At 45.4% G+C, this 16,676-nt stretch overlaps 1 protein-coding gene and 1 long non-coding RNA gene across 4 annotated transcripts; one reads left to right on the plus strand and one right to left on the minus strand.

The window, feature by feature from the left end:
* The first annotated feature begins 13,010 nt into the window (after window positions 1–13,010).
* On the plus strand, window positions 13,011–14,404 carry LOC119293629 (replication protein A 32 kDa subunit B-like). 3 transcript variants are annotated; one of them, XM_037572029.1, is made up of 7 exons: window positions 13,011–13,133; window positions 13,217–13,258; window positions 13,350–13,427; window positions 13,524–13,599; window positions 13,684–13,816; window positions 13,904–13,939; window positions 14,041–14,404. In XM_037572029.1, the coding sequence occupies exons 1-5, from the start codon at window positions 13,030–13,032 to the stop codon at window positions 13,813–13,815; spliced, it is 432 nt and encodes a 143-aa protein (XP_037427926.1). In that variant the 5' UTR covers window positions 13,011–13,029; the 3' UTR covers window position 13,816; window positions 13,904–13,939; window positions 14,041–14,404. The 3 variants fall into 3 exon arrangements, with proteins under 3 accessions (XP_037427926.1, XP_037427925.1, XP_037427924.1); XM_037572028.1 differs by having other exon boundaries at window positions 13,904–14,404; XM_037572027.1 differs by having other exon boundaries at window positions 13,684–14,404.
* A 236-nt stretch (window positions 14,405–14,640) lies between these two features.
* LOC119293630 lies at window positions 14,641–16,354 on the minus strand. Its single transcript, XR_005143160.1, has 4 exons — window positions 16,241–16,354; window positions 15,976–16,156; window positions 15,479–15,735; window positions 14,641–15,392 (listed from the first exon to the last, which is right to left on the minus strand). It is a non-coding gene; the product is annotated as an uncharacterized LOC119293630 (long non-coding RNA).
* Between the last annotated feature and the right edge of the window lie 322 nt (window positions 16,355–16,676).

The following is a 16,676-nucleotide window of genomic DNA, read 5'->3' on the forward strand; positions in this document are numbered from 1 at the left end:
TTTTTGTAGCAAGATTACAACAAGCTATAGCAGGATATAAATGCAACCAGGGGCATGGATGGATATAGCATGACATGTGTAACAAATCATCCTTAGTGAACATCTCCAGATTGTGCATGGAATGGCTTGTAGCAGCAGGTTTACATAGCATCATGATATAGCAAAAACTGTCTAGCAAAACAGCAACAGCAAGTACCCTACTTCACGAGCTCGATGCACTCAGTACAAGATTCACAAAAATACATGGATTGCACCTCTGAAAAGATGGCATGATGTAGTAGAAAACACATGTAGAGCTCATGCTCATAGGATGCACACATCAAATGCAACGAAAATGACAAATCACCAAGTTATAACAGTTTCAGCAGATTAACATCACATAGCACTCTTGCAACGATGATTCGGGCATCAGGATGATCACAAACAAGCATGGCACAATGTAATGAAATGAAGAGCATCTCACAACGAACATTTTGACATATAAAACGCACAAAACGAAGCAGTATGCAACAAGATATGATAGGTCAAAGTATGCACCAAAATATGCAAATAATTAGGGACTTGAGGAAATTTCGGGGTCAACCTCCGAAAACGGTATGGATATGGGCATGGTGAACGAGGATGGCCGGAGATGAGCCACGCGGGGCTAGAGATGCTCAGGAAGGCGACGGCGGGGGTCGGGGACGGCGGGGCCGGGTCGGTCCCGGCCGGATCCCGTCGAGGGGAGCAGCGGCGACCGGTGGCGGAGCTTCGGGCAACGGCGGGGGCACCGGCACAGGGCGCGCCGAGCGGCCGGAGCTTGTCTCCGGTGATGAGGGGCTGGGCGCGAGGTGCGCGCGGAGGCGGCGGCGACGGGCGACGACTCGGGGACGGCGGGCGACGCGGGGTGGTGGTGGTGGTCGGCGAGGGCGAGGCCGCGGCAATGCTCGTCGGCGGCGGGGAAGACAGGCGGCGCGCGCAGGCTCGCGGGGCCCGGTTGCGGCCCAGGGCGGGCCGGCCGTGGGCCGGGCAGGGCCGCGGCGGTGGGAGGAGAGAGAGGAGAGCCGGCGGGGCTGACGTGGCGTGCCGCGATGGGGCGCGGGCGGCGGCGCGGCTGAGGTGGCGTCCCCCGATTGGTCGGGCGACGTGGATGGGCGGTGGCGGACGTGTCCGGCTGCGGGCAGACATGTCCGGCGACGCGAGGAAGGAGAGGGCTAGGGTTCATCTGCGCGAAAAATTCGTGGAGGCGCACATATTTATAGGTAGAGGGAGCTAGGAGGCTCCAAATGAGGTGCGGTTTTCGCCCACACGATCGTGATCGAACGACCGAGAGCATGGAGGGGGTTTGGATGGATTAGTGGGCTGATTTGGAGGGGTGTTGGGCTGCAACACAAAGAGGGCTTTTACGGTTCCCCGATTAACCGTTGGAGTATCAAACAACCTCTAAATGGCATGAAACTTGACAGGCGGTCTACCGGTGGTATACCAAGGCCGCTTGGCAAACCTCGGTCCATTCCGAGAACGTTTAACACCCGCTCACAACAGGAGACAAAAGGGGAACGCCGGAGGACATAGGAGTGTCGGATTGCAAAACGGACAACGGGGAAAATGCTCGGATGCAAGAAACGAACATGTATGCAATGCAATGCACATGATGACATGATAAAATGCAACATGCAAGAAAATGACATGGCAACGACGGTGAATAACTGGTAGACACCTGGCGCATCAAATCCGGGGCGTTATAGTAAGGCTCTTATACCAACTTGTAGCGCCCAAGATGTGGTTCTATAACAATCATGTGATGAATTCATGATCGGGGCACAACCACATTTCGAGCGCATATCAAGGTGGATATCATTACAACATACCATGTACTGAATAGATGAGTATATAAGATAAAGGCTTACACTCGCCACAAGTTACAACATTCATACAACAATACATCAATACATAGCATTCATCAAGCAGAAGAGCAGGATCTGACTACAGATGAAATCAAACAAAAAAGAAGAACGACATCCACCCTGCTAGCCCAGGCTCCCGACCTGGAACCTATATCCCTTGATCGAAGAAGAAGTAGAAGAAGAACTCCAAACAAGCAATGATCTTAATCGCATCAAATCATCGCATTACCTATACCTGCAACTGTTGTTGTAGTAATCTGTGAGCCACGAGGACTCAGCAATCCCATTACCATGGGTATCAAGACTAGCAAAGCTTAATGGGTATGGAATGGATAAGTGGTGAGGTCGTAGCAAGCGACTAAACATTGTATGGTGGCTAACTTACGAGTACAAGAGTAAGATGAGAAGCTACGCAAATGGTCGCAAACTAGTAATGATTAAGAAGTGATCCTGAACTACTTATGTTCAAACATAACCCCACCATGTTCTCTTCTCGAACTCAACCGAAAAGATACCATCACGGTTACACACACGGTTGGTGTATTTTAATTCGAGCCTAGTGTCAAGTTTTCTACAACCGGACATTAAAAATTCCCATCTCCCACATAACCGCGGGCACGGCTCTTGAAAGTTTAAACCTTGCAGGGGTGTCCCAACTTAGCGCATGACAAGCTCACGATCCGTGGATACAATCCTCCATCGCGGGACATCTGATCAGACTCAGGATCCCGGTGCACAAGACATTTCGACAATGGTAAACAAAACCATCAAGACCACCCGGTGCGTCGATACCCCGATAGGAGCCGCGCATATCTCGTTCTTGGGACAACACCATCTATGCTAAGTGGACGGTAGCCAAAATACCATCGAGTTTCCCCAAGGCGGCACCGCCGACTGCTAGGTAGGTGGACGAACACTCATATGGAGCACTGGCCCGGGGGTTGATTAACAGACCTCGGGTGCCGGCGGGTCCCTATGCAAGTTTTAGTTGTTATTAGGCAAATTTTAAAACCAATGTTGGGCCTTGCTGGAAGAGTTTTATTCAAAGCAAACTGCCAAGAGGGGCCCATAAACCCTCACCGTGTTAGGGACACAAAATCAAGGAACATAACACCGGTATGACGGATACTAGGGCGGCAAGAGTGGAACAAAACACCAGGCAAAAGGTCGAGCTTTCCACACTTTACCAAGTATATATGTGCATTAATTAAATAAGAGATATTGTGATATCCCAAGATATCCATGTCCCAACATGGCACAACCTGCAACTGCACCTGCAACTAGCAACGCTATAAGAGGGGCTGAGCAAAGCGGTAACATAGCCAAACAACGGCTGCTAGGATGGTGGAAAGGGTTAGAAGTTTTTCATGGCAATTTGAGAGGCTTGATAAACAAGTGGTAGGAAGCGCGACATAGCGATAGCATCGAGACAACTAGCATAGCAATGATAGTAGTGAGATCCAGTGTAACGGTCATCTTGCCTCATATCCCGCTAGGAAGAAGACCGAGTCCATGAAGTAGATGAACCAACGTAGTTGAGCGAACCCTCACAATCTGCAATGGTACTGAAACTAAGAAGCATCACCGGAAAGAAGCAAACGACAAGGTAAACACACAAACATACATATGGCATGATGCACAATCAAGTATCATCGATGTCCTTAAATATGCATGGCATGGCAAAGTGCAACAAACAATACTACAAATTAAGTGGAGCTCAATATGCAACGAGTTGCATATTGATGAAACACCACATCCAAATATTTAGTTAACTCTCGTTTATGCTACTCACCAATATTAAATGTTGTTAAACATGGCAAGAGGTGAAGCATAATAAAACTACATATCTAGGCAATTTAAATGAGGCCGGAAACAACGAACAACAATTCCCAAAAATCCCCATATGTTTATTTTGGACTTGCTACTGTTCTGCCCTAAATCATATTTTAGTGTTTTTAAACATCAAGAGTAAGTGCATCATGTTAATCTATGCATTTTTCTACCCCATTTACAAATAAAGTTTATTAAATTCGGAGCTACGGTTATTTAGTTATGAAATAAACACTTTTAGCATGTCATTTAGCAAATAGATGCAAACAACAATTTAAACATTTCAAACATGGATGAAAGTGGGCTATTATGAATCTACACAAAATTCTAAGCATTGTACATGTTTAAAACATTTTAATCTGATGCACAGTTTGTGGGATATTAAATGCATGAACAATGAGGGGTTTTCTGCAAAATTGGTATTCCTGGGATAATAGCTAAATTTGTCCAGAGGAAATAGACATATCGCACCAAAACTGGAGGGCTGGGGGAGCTACTCACGTTGGGTCCTTGAGGCCTTTGGCCCGCGGAGGCTGGCAAGCTTGGTGCGGGAGCTGGGCCAGGGAGGCGCTGCAAACGAGGCAGCCCATGCAGCAGGGCGACGGGTCAATGGTGCGGGCGAGCAGTTCGAGCTCCTCTGCTCAATGCAGAGCGAGGAGAGGCCGGCGGCGCAGTGGTTCTAGGTGGAAGGCGAGGATCTCCGGCAAGGCAAGAACTTGGTGCAAGCTCGGCGGGGTCTATGCAGAGGCAGATCGAGGCGAGCCGCGGGGTCAACGCGGGACGAAGCAGAGGCCTGGGCGTTGCGTGACAGGGGGCAGCAGGCGCTGCGACACGATGCAGAACAGCACACGAGCTCCGGCGAGCAGGGAAGGCGGAGGGAGAAGGGTGGCTAAGGACGGCCCGTGCTCCATGCGGATCCTGGCAGAGAAGGCAAACGCATGGAGAGGGAGAAGGATTAGAGAGAGAGCACGGGAGAGAAAATAAAGGGCAGGGAGGAGGAGAAAAACAAGACAGCGACCTGACGTCGGATCTTGGCGCAGGCGTAGAAGCTCATGTGCGCACGAGCACGAGGCTCTTTTCTTGGGTGGTTGTGGGCATGGAGGCATGGGAGCACGGCCGCGACTGTGGGGTTCGGTGAAGGTGACAGAGGCAAGGTGCGTCGAGGCGGGGTGGCGTGCAGGAGCTCCTCGGCTCCATGGAGTTGCTCTAGCACGAGCAGATCGAGGGCTCCTCGCTGGGGATGCGCTGCGTGTAACAGCCTGGATTTTGGCCCTTTTCTTTTTTTTGATTTATTTGGTTTTTGCTCTGTTTTTCTTTTTGGAGTGATTCCGTGGCCTTGCCACCTGGAAAATCATCCTCATTCCCCCTCCCAAGTGGCTCATCATTCTCAAAACCTTGCCAAGATCATGTCCCTTCACTCCTTGACCAAACTCTAAAATCTTTTTCCAGGGAAAAATCCTTTTTCATTAAAGGAATAACCCTATCCGCCCTAGGTTGTGAAGCAACCTATATTTTTGTCCATCCAAAAATTCCCAAATAATTCTCATAATTCCTTTGGTCATACATATCTCAAATATGCCCAAACATTGGCTTGGACAGTTCAAAAATAATTCCCCAATAATTATTCTTCCTTTCTTCCCTAAATGGAACTTTGTGAAGGAAGTGTCATATATATTTTTCCTAGTGGCTCCCAACCTTTTTGGGAATGATTATATGTCCAAATAATTGCCTCGTGCACAAGTTCAAATTTATTTGCTTAGTCAATCTTCCTCAGTGAATTTTCAAAATTTCTATCAGACAAAAGGCTTTGTGAAGGAAGTACTATCTAGGAGTATCCAAATGAGTTTAACTTTTGCACACTCCTTAATTTGCTCATTTTAACCCCCTCCACCCATTTGCAGCCCCATCCAATCATCTATGTGAGCACAGGAGTAAATCTTTGATTCTGGCAATATTTTCAGGTTGTGAAGCAAGTGTATTTTATATTGCTTCAAAAATCCTGATAAATTACCATATCATTCTTATACCCATAAAACATCTCTTCACCCGTTTTGGCATCATTTCATTGGTCCATTTGATCACCAATATTATTCCAAGTTTCTGGACAGAAATGATGTTTGTGAAGCAAGTGCCATTTTGGCTTGTCTATTTGGCATGATCTTTTTACAACATCATCATATGTCCAAATAATCAAGCTTTGCCCAATCTTAGCCCAAGTTGATACTCTATGTGAGAGCATTATCATGATCTTCATTACTGACCAGATTATGTGGTTGTTAAGCAACTACATTAAATCTTTATCCAAATCTTCTCAAAGTTACCAGGATGAAAGTTCTTCTTACCCTATCCCTTGCAGACAACTCCATTGCTCCCAAAATCCTTCCCATTGATCACCAGTGCTCACCCAAGTTTACTGCAGTAAACTTCAGAGATCATTTACCAGTTAACCACAGAGCCTTTAACCAAGCTACCACCGTAGTTGAGACCTCCCCAGGAAGGACTAACCCCCAGACATTGCTTGGCATCGTTTGTGGCACGGTGTGCACTAGTGCACGCGGTGACCACCTCTCTAGCGTGCATGGCTGCGTCCAGAATGGCTTCTTGCTTGGGCCCCTCCTCTGCTCGGCGTCACAGCGAGCACGATCATGTCTAATAGATTTCCCGCATCATCGTCGTTCTCCTGGACCTCTCTCCCTCACTGTAAAACCCCTCGTCGATGCTCGCCGACGTGCACCCACGGGCCGACTATGTCGTTTCATCTCGGTTCGTTCCTGGCCGCTTCCTCCCTGCATCCCTCAACCTCTTCTACCCCGTGAGCTCTGCCCTGTGCCTCCCCTTCGCCTTCCCCGAGCTAATGCACGAGCACATGCGTCCGCGGTGACGCCAGCTCGGCCATGACCTCGTGCAGCTATATATAGCCATCCCCAGCCTCATCCGAGGTCACCACCAGACTCACAACCCTCCTCTAGCCCTACCTAGCCACTTCCCCGAGTTCGAGGAGCTCCCGTTGCCCTCCCATGGCTGAAGCCTTGCCCCGATGCTCCGCTCAAATTCGGCTGACCCGAGCCACCCCTCATCTCCCTGACCTCACCCACGTCTTCCCCATGCTCCGGTGACCCTCCCCATTCCTTCCCCTCGTCGCCGGTGTGCCCATGGCCGCGTGCTCCCCAATCGGTTGGGCATGGCCGGAGCAAGCTAGGCCGTCACCGGCGCCGCGCTTCCCTTGCTCCTCCTCGTCTCGATCTGGACAGAGGGAGGAGGAAGAAGACGCCGCGCCTGGTGGACCCCGCGTCGCCCCAGACCCCACCTGGCAGCGACCCAGGCGGCCGGTCCCGCCGTTGCGCGTTGACCCCCGCTGCCACGTAAGCATAAGTGAAAGCGTATTTCTCTGATTATGCTTTCAATTTTTCTGTCCAGGCCCCTGTTTGAAAATATTTTTCTTGCAGATAGGTCCCTGGCAGAAAACACCTCATAACTTTTGAACCATAACTCCGTTTAAGGTGAAACTAACGCTCACTTCTTCGTTTTGTCGAGCCCGTTCTGTTGGCTTCATTATCACTATGGTTTGACATTGTGAAAATGACCATTATGCCCTTGCCCTTATTCAGCCCCCTCCGAGAGAGAATGTTTTTCGGCGATTCGTTCCGCGAGTTTCTCGCACTTTCTCCCGATGATTTCTTCCACCCCAGGCAAGCCACAATACTCACTTGCATGATAGTCATGCAGTAGACATGGTTTTCAACTTGAATCTTTATTAAATGTTTGCTTGTGAAAAGATGATTATCGTTGTTCCGGTGATGTTTAGATTTGCATGTTCACTTTTGTGCTATGTTGTCTTTTACTTTGTTATCATGTTCTACTTGCTAGTATTTCCTTATATATGTTGATGCTTGCTAGTAGTACATGTTGATGTTGGTGATGGTCTTCGGTGCATGACTGTCGTCTGTCCCGAGTACCATTGTTATGCATATTCCATTGCATCCAGTTGGTTAAACGCTTGCACGATGGCATTGTTGATATGTTCCTGCATGATATTTATTGTTGATGCTAGTAGTCATGCTATGTTTTGGAGAAGTATGTACTGGTGATGTTCATGCTAGTCAGTATGCCATGCTCAGTGGATATGATTCATGGTTGATATGGTGGATAGTTATGTGATACCCTCATGATTATGTTGATATCCTGTTCATGCATTGTAATTTGCTTCATGTTATTTTAACATGGCTCAGCATATTTGCATTCAAGTTTAACCGGATTAAATTGAACTTGAACAAATGTTGGTTGAGTCATGGTGCCGCCGAATCGAGCTGACCAGTGCAACGACGCTTGTCGGTATGGGACGGCCCTAACTGGGTCTATTGTTGTGCCTCTCGCCGGTGCCTCCAACTAGGGAAGGTTATGGGCGCACTACTAGGAAAAGGGCTATAGATGATATGGACACTAATGGCGCACCACACATGTGGTGCACGACTACTATATACTAATGGCGCACCATGTGTTGGTGCACCATTAGTGTCCAAATACTAATGGCGCACCACATCCACGGTGCGCCACTAGTAACATTTTTTTTCAAAACTAGTAATGGTGCACCAGAGGATAGTGCGCCATTACTAGTTAAACTAGTAATGGCGCACCACATCCACGGTGCGCCACTAGTAGTTTTTTCAAAAAAAATCAACTTTTTTTTCAAAACTAGTAATGACGCACCAGGGATAGTGCGCCATTACTAGTTAAACTAGTAATGGCGCACCACATCCACCATGCGCCACTAGTAAATTTTTTTCAATTTTTTTTCATTTTTTTTATTTTTTTCAAAACTAGTAATGGTGCACCGTGTGTGTGGTGCGCCATTACTAGTTGAACTAGTAATGGCGCACCACTCCCACGGTGCGCCATTACTAACTTGGCCCAAAAATTCCACAGAATGCACCCCCCCTGACCGCCTTTTCAGTTTAAAAAAAAAATAAAAGAAAATGATGGAAATGTCAAAAAAAATAAAAGAAAATAAGTTTCCCATGTGATATGTGATCTAGTTGTTGGGAAAATTTACAAATTTGAATTTTGATTTTATTTGCAAAATCTCTCTGGAATTTGTAAAATGGGCATAACTTTTGCATACGAACTCGGATTAAAAAGTTTTTATATGAAAAATCATCTACTCAAAAAGTTACATCCGACTTTAACCGGGGGAACCCCGTTAAACATTTTCAATCCTCAAAAACCTAATAGAAAAAAAGTTATGGGGCTTTCAAGATCTAGAGGCAAAAAAATTCAAAAAAATTCAAACTTACTAGTGGCGCACCGTTTGCTAGGTGCGCCACTAGTAATAGAAAAAAAATTGGTTTCGAATTTTCTTTTTGGAATTTTTTTCAAAAAATGATACGTAATATGACCGGGGTAATATGACCGGGAAGTTTGAAATATTTTTCAAAATTTCATCATACTCGTGAAGATTAACAAAGTCCTAGACATCAACAAGGTATAGTAGGATTGATATGATAGATATATCAACAAGTGCCTGTTAAGTGAGTGGTGCTGGGGTTGGATAGAACTGCGAAGTTAAGCGTGTTCGGGCTGGAGTAGTGTGAGGATGGATCTACAAGCAAAAAAAAGCACGTGAAAAACAGAGTGAAGTTCAAGTAGACATGCCGAGAAGTTCAAGTTCTTCACGCAGTGCATTTTCGAAGAATCTGTTTCGCGATAAAGGCAGAACGAATGATCTCACCATTTTTGAAATTACTTAAAAAAGATTAGGAATCAGAGAAAACTTTCAATATGAAAAGGTTTTGCATTTTCCGTAGATTTTCAACGGTATGTTATTTGCGCCATTCCGTTAAAGTTTGTAGAAAATACGGCCAAAATACGTTTTTCGCCATTTTTGAAACTGACTTAAAACCATAAAGAATTGGGAGAAATAATAAATACAAAAAAGTTTCGCATTTCCTCAGGCTTTCCAATGCCATATCATTTGCTGCATTCGGACATACGGTTAAAATATTAGTTTGAAAATACAAATTCGCTAGGAACTTGTATTGTTTTCTAAATTTCTTTTAAACCATTCAAAATTAGAAAACACTTTCAACATGAAAAAGTAGCGCATTTTCATAAGCTTTCCAACACCATATCATTTGCCTCAATTGGATTAGCCGTTTAGAAATGCCATTGAAAATACAAACTCGGCTGTTCGGTTTGTGAAATTTTACGGTTTTCCAAATTACTCTTTAATCATAAGGAATTAGAGAAAACTTTCAACATGTGGAAGGAGCGGTTTTGCAGCAGCTTTCCAACGCCATATTATTTGCATCATTCCGACAAATGGTTTAGAAATGCGATCGAAAATACGATTCACGTTTTTTGTATGAAGGAAAAACAGTTTTCAAAACTGCTCTTATACCGCTTATATTTTGCCAAAATTTCAACTTGGGTCATGATACCGGTGTTCATAGATTTCTAACGGTATATCGCAAGCCCTATTTGGACACTTTTTAGCTGAAGTTGAACCTTGTACTCGAGGAAGGTCAGGCGCGTTACTCGGGAAGTTCACGTTGTGATCAGAATATTATTCTGATCCCGTGATCAGAATAGTGTTTATGTATATGTGTGTGTGTGTGTCTATATAGCATTATGTATATGTATAGGGAACGGCTTTCCTACCATCACTAGCAGCAGAGAGTGCTATCGGCACCCTTGGTTTGCATCAAGATCCGAACTTCTAGTTGGATAAGGTTCTAAATTGTTGCATTATTGGAGCTTGCGTTTACAAAAGAGGAAAGCACATGAGGGGGCTTTAGTGGGCTATGGATGGAAATGGCAAGCTAGAGTCTGAAAAGTCAGATTTATAAGTGGAATGAGGGCAGCTACTTTCCAGCATTGATCAACTAGTGTACTCTATTTAGAGAAGGCCTACTGACTAGCTTTTGTTGATTTGCTAGTAGTGAAAGGTTCCATACATCTCAGTTTATTTATAGTAGCTTTTAGGCTGGTCATAGTGGGAGTAACATAGCAAGTAACATAACACATCCCAAGAAAAGTTTGCTTACATGGCATGTATTTAATGAGGAGAGAGATGGTTGGAGTAACATAATATGTTACTGTAACATAACACATCCCAAGGCAAAATCAGTCTACATCTTAATAAATGATGGCTTGCATGATATTACATACATGTTACTCCCCATTATGAAGGTGGTAACATAGACTAGTAACATATGTATGTTACTAGTCTAAGTTACTCCCCACTATGACCAGCCTTAGTATGAAAGGTCCCATTCATCTAATGCATAAGCTACCAAGGGTTCTGCACCTTTTCAACATACGGCGGGGGAAAGTGCTGCATTTGTTCCTGCTGTCCCGGTTCACACCGTGTTATTTAACGTGCTCTTGAAGATCATGACCCATTGCACCCCCCCGCAAGGAACTTTAAGGCTAGCCATAGTGGGAGTAACTTAGACAGTAACATAACGCACCTCAAAACATATATGCTTATGTGGCATAGAGTTAATGAGGAGAGAGGTGCTTGTGGTAACATAATGTGTTACCGTAACATAACGCACCCCAATGCAAAATGAGTCTACAACATAATAAATGAAGGCTTGCATGACACTATACTTATGTTACTACCCACTATGATGTTAGTAACATAGACTAGTAACATATGCATGTTACTAATCTAAGTTACTACCCACTATGACTAGCCTAATGAATCATCCATTTATTTTCAGTCTTGCAAACTGTGGTTGGCACTGCCCGCTATGCAACCCAAAAGGTCCATCGAATTCTCACCCAAAATAAGTTTGTATTCAAGCTGACCATTTATTTTGTGTTGTTGCGCCAGCCGGTTGCCATTACTGCATCATTTAGTTGGACAGCTCCAATTTCCAATATATACCGCGGGAGCCGTTCATCGGATTTGAACAAGCTTCTTTCTCTAATATGGCAGGGCTGGGTGATGGAAAAACAACCATGGGAGGTTCAGCCAGCAGCACTTGTAAACTTGAAGATCATTTTGGAGAGGGCATCATGCCCCCTTTGTGATGTTAGTGTTGCCGGACGAGGCTAAGTTGTCCAGTGCAGCGACGTTCAGGTATAGATCATCTATATCTTTGGCATTTTGGTTCGACTTGGTACTGAACTGATGGATTCATTAATGCAACATCTTGATCTCCCTAACAATCTTGTTCCTCTGACGGTGAAACAATTAACACTGCTCACTCCTTCAACGCGATATGGAGGTGCACTGAGTCTCTATGGGATGCATGATAGCACTGTAAGAAAAACATACACCACAAGCTTGCTCTGTTCAGTTAGAAACTGAAACTTCGACGCGTTTGGTTCAGGTCAGGTAATGTTTTCAGATTTGTAATCAGAATACAGTGTATTAGGCTGTGGATTGGCTGATTACGTGATGTGTTTGGTTCGACGAAGGGTTGGTTTCCCAAACCAGAGCGTTAGAAAACAAGTGAGGAGAAGGGAGAGGCATGCCTGCTTGCGACGAAGAAGGGGATGTCTGGCAAGAGGGCTGCGACGAAGAAGGGGAAGTCCGGCAAGGGGGCTGCTCGCGACGGGGATGGGGAGAGCTCCGCTGCCAGCGTGGCTGCTAGCGACGGAGAAAGGGGAGATCCGGCTAGAGCTATTGCTCGCGAGAAGGAGGCCCGGCCGGCGCTGCTGCTCGTGGTGGGGATGGGGGATGTTTGGCCGGCGTCGCTGCTCGTCGCGGGGAGGGGAGGGGAGGGGGGAGCGGCGCGGAGTTCGGCCAGCGTCGCTGCTCGCGGCAGGGAGCCGTCGAAGAGAGAGAATCCTGCTGGAGGCGACAGGCGAGGTCGCGGGCGAGCGGAAAAGGAGATCGGGCGTTTTCGGTTCCCACGAGGTATACCCCGTTTTGGGCTTTACGAAGCGGCGTATCTGATTACACGGCGATTGAAACCGGCCCAGCCGTACCAAACGCTGGTAACGTCTTCGCTAAGGCTGGTCACAATGGAGAGGAACTTATGAGTAACATCACACACTCTAATACAACTTTGCTTATGTGGCACATATTTAATGAAGAGAGAGGTGCTTGTGGTAACTAGTTAAGTTATCGGAACATCACACACTCCAAGAAACAATGAGTCTATAACCTAATAAATATATTGTTGCATGACACTATATAGATGTTCCTACCCACTATGAAGGTAGTAACATAGTTTAGAAAAGTGTGTAAGTTACTAGCTTATGTTCTTGCCCATTATGACCAGCCTAAGCGGTGTAATCGGGAGACGGAGCAAAACTGTCGAACCAAACGCCCGTCGTAAATGTATAACGATGTCGTTTCTTAATGAAGGGGCGTTTTGTTGGTGTGATGCAGAATCGTCGTGACTTGGACAGCGAAATTATCTTTGACTTCGACGACGGTACTGGCAGGGTTAAGGCCAGGATATGGTATTCACTTGAACTATATTTTTTCTATGTCAAAAGATAGTAGCTTCCTTGGTCTGATCTGGTAAAAAAATGTTGCTTTTCAGGACAGTGGAGTCGGAGTTCCTGCGTTCGATGGACACTGCTAAGTAATTTTTTTGACTGACTGCAGTTTTTGTTCTTGCTATTATCATCGATGGCACATTTACATGATTTGTTGTTTACTTTTCCCAATCTCAGAGATGGTGAATATATTGTTTTGAATGGTGGTATCCGGGGTGGTACTCATGGCGTGCACATACGCGTATACCCCGTCAGGTACGGTTCTTTTAGTAACCTGTGACCACTTAGGCGGTAATTCACTCAAAATGTAGATCATTCAGCTGCTCGTGTGTAATGAAAATGATATTTCAGGATTGCTACTAACTACAACGACATCACGCACCACTTCCTTTCTTGCATCTACGTTCACTTGGATCTGAGAAAGCAGGTGAGTGTGCGTAAATTTATTTCACCTTCGACATGTTAAACCCAGTATGGATGTTTCATAATTGATTCTCTGATGTGTATTCAGGCTAGACTACGTCATGCAGATAGGGATCGGCGAGAGGCTGCTTCTTTGTTACAGAGCACTGTATTTCAGTGCATAGTAGCGGCAACTCTCTGTTTGACTCTGTGCTTCGGGTCTTCTATCGGCTTAGGATAATGTAGTTGACACAAGAGCCACAGAGATCCACTAATCTACTTACTGATATATTTTTTGTTTTGTTATCTGACCCCTTCGTTGCTAACAGAGAACTTGAAAACAGCGCATCATTTTCTCTAAAAAGGTCTGAAATGGTGCCGACGAAGATCAACTTCGATACGTGCCTATTTATGTGACCATCTATTGCCGTCAATGTCAGCACATCTGACCTCCTGTTCGGCGTAGGGCTGTCATCGGAGCTCATGTCGCCATTGGGAATCTCTTCACCACCATCGACAAACATCACTTCAAGTGCCCATTCAACGGCTAGTGCTCCTTTCTGTCATGGCACGAAAACCGTTTCCGGTTCACCATGAATTGGGATTCAGTCTGTCCTTCCTATTTTGATCATTTATGTTAAGCGACTTTGCTTCTTGCTTATGAAGACAAGGAGCCGACAACTCTGTAATGATAGAATAATGTACTAGCCGCCATCCCGGCGGTCCATCTAGCCTCGTCGCAGGGCGTGTGGAGGGCAATCCCAGCGGCACGCCTTCTGCTAGCTCAAGTCGTCATAGCAGTCACTTTGTGATCTATGCACATGGATGTAACGTTCACTTCTCGTATTCTTTTAACTGCCTTCACTGTCAATGAATAGACAGATCTTTTCTCGTAATATCAAAATAAAACAACGCAAATGGTTGTTTGTTTGCTATTTTCGTAGGGAAATGGGGCGGACACTACAACGGAGGAAGTGTTTGGCATTGATTGTGCTTATTAATGGGTTAGTACATATTTTTGACATCTCAAAAAAATCATGATTAAAATGGTATACATCATCCAGTCAAGAAATCTCGCATTACAAATATCCCACTGAAAAAAGTACATGGTAAAAAAGCTTAATTCCCGCTAAATAGTTCCTAAGAACGAACATTAATTAGATAGCATTACGAGTCGAGAAGAAAAATAATTAGTTCTGAATGATAACAGACAATAAGAAAGTGCATAACTTGACAAAGCACATGTCGCCCCCTGATTCTACCTCTCGATGAAGTGACGTGCATGCCGATGACAAACTCATTTCTTGCACTTGTATGTTGTTTGCCCCCCGCATGTTGTTTCGTAGTGACCTCCGAGCTTACATTTTGTGCATGTAACCTCTTTAGGTGGCTTCTTGGGACCATCATATGTTGGGCATGTGCTCTTGTAGTGGCCGGGTACCCCACAGTTCTTGCAGCTTTGTGTAGCAGACGGTGATTTGGGTTCACCGGGGGGTTGTTTTTCTTGTCTTGCTTGGCCTTGGTGTATGCTCAATTTCCCCTGCGGTGTCAACGACATCTTGAAGTGTAGTATCTTCCTCTTGAAGAGTCTGCGCTTCCCCGCCATACACCATGTCCGGAGTGTATGAATCCATTGGGTCAGCTGCTCCAACTTCCAATACACGGGCATGATTTAGTGGCATGGGTGTCAGACCCACATATAGAGCACTTCCTTTTATTCTTCTCAACAGCTATCTCTATAGCAGATCTCAATCGTTTTGTTTTTGGCCTCCCCTTAGATCTCTTAGGTTCAGGAGGTAACACATTGGTTTCCTTGCCCTGCATAAAGATGACAAATGAGCATGGCTTAGCAAGGAAATATATTTTGTTGACCTGATTAAGAGGAATTCGAAATTGGTGCTAACCTTGCAGAAACAGAGAATGTCTTGCTTTGATTTGCAATTCTGATCATTGACGTATTTGTTTCCCCGCCTGATGCCGAATCCAATCTCCCATGAATATGCGTTGTAAAACTGATAAGCCTCTTGTTCAGAATTGAACACCATGCCAACAGTTGGTTAAAAAACAACTTTTACTAAGTTTTGTTGCTTCTTCAATTGCACGCTCTATCGCACTCTGATGTCCTTCCACTGGTGCCCGAAAAGGATTACCCTATCTGTTTCTGTACGCCAAAGAAAGTAAGAAATAGGCCAGCTCTATTAGTTTTCTGTGTGACTACCAAAGATACTGCTACAGAGAAGGACGCTTGAATAATGACCATCTGTCTTGTTAATGTTATGACTTCAGTACAAATCTGTAGCATCATACTAGTTCTTTTATATATAGTCGTGATTAGGATGAAGGAAATCAGAGCGAAAACCGATATGTAAATCGCTGCATATTCTTGTATTGAGAGGGTTACCTCTAACGTCTTATCCATCCAGTGGCCGGTAGCATCGGCAGCACGGGGTCTTCTGCTGGTTTGCTGTCATTCTCTTCTTTGACCAGATCAATGTCGATTGGGTTTTGAAACGAGGGTATCTAACTCGTGTTTGTGGAAAGGATATAATCCACGGGGACTTCACCTATCACTGGATCTATCGCTGAAAATACGGCAAGGAAATTGTTACATGATTCGAAGAGACAATGAAGAAGGACATTAACGGGCGTGCGCATGAGTAACTCACCTGTGTCCACCATCGGGGTGCGCTGCACCGTCGTTCTCCTCCATTTTTGCTAACGGACGCTGGCTGTGAAGATTGAGATGAAGGGGAACTATGAGTCTGTGTTGGGTGGGGGTTACCAGGGAAGATGGTATGGTCACGGGGCTGTTCACGTCCGGCCAGCACGGCTGTCCTTATCTCTGAATGGCCTGCAGACCGTGGTCACGAGTGTGGATGTTTTGTTTCTTTGACTTTTTTTGGAATGTTTTCTTTCTTTGACTTTTTTTCGTGTGGCACGTTCTAACTTGTGGACACTGCATCCGATTGCAGCGTGCAGCTGACGGACCGGTTGCTTGCCAGGATGTCTTTGCCGGCAGAAAACATGGAGCATGCACACAACAAGGTGTGGACAAAACATGCAGCGTCGCACACACGGGGATACGTATTATCTTAATCTTTT

The sequence above is a fragment of the Triticum dicoccoides genome, chromosome 4B, assembly GCF_002162155.2.
Source record: "Triticum dicoccoides isolate Atlit2015 ecotype Zavitan chromosome 4B, WEW_v2.0, whole genome shotgun sequence".
Classification (NCBI taxonomy): domain Eukaryota; kingdom Viridiplantae; phylum Streptophyta; class Magnoliopsida; order Poales; family Poaceae; genus Triticum; species Triticum dicoccoides.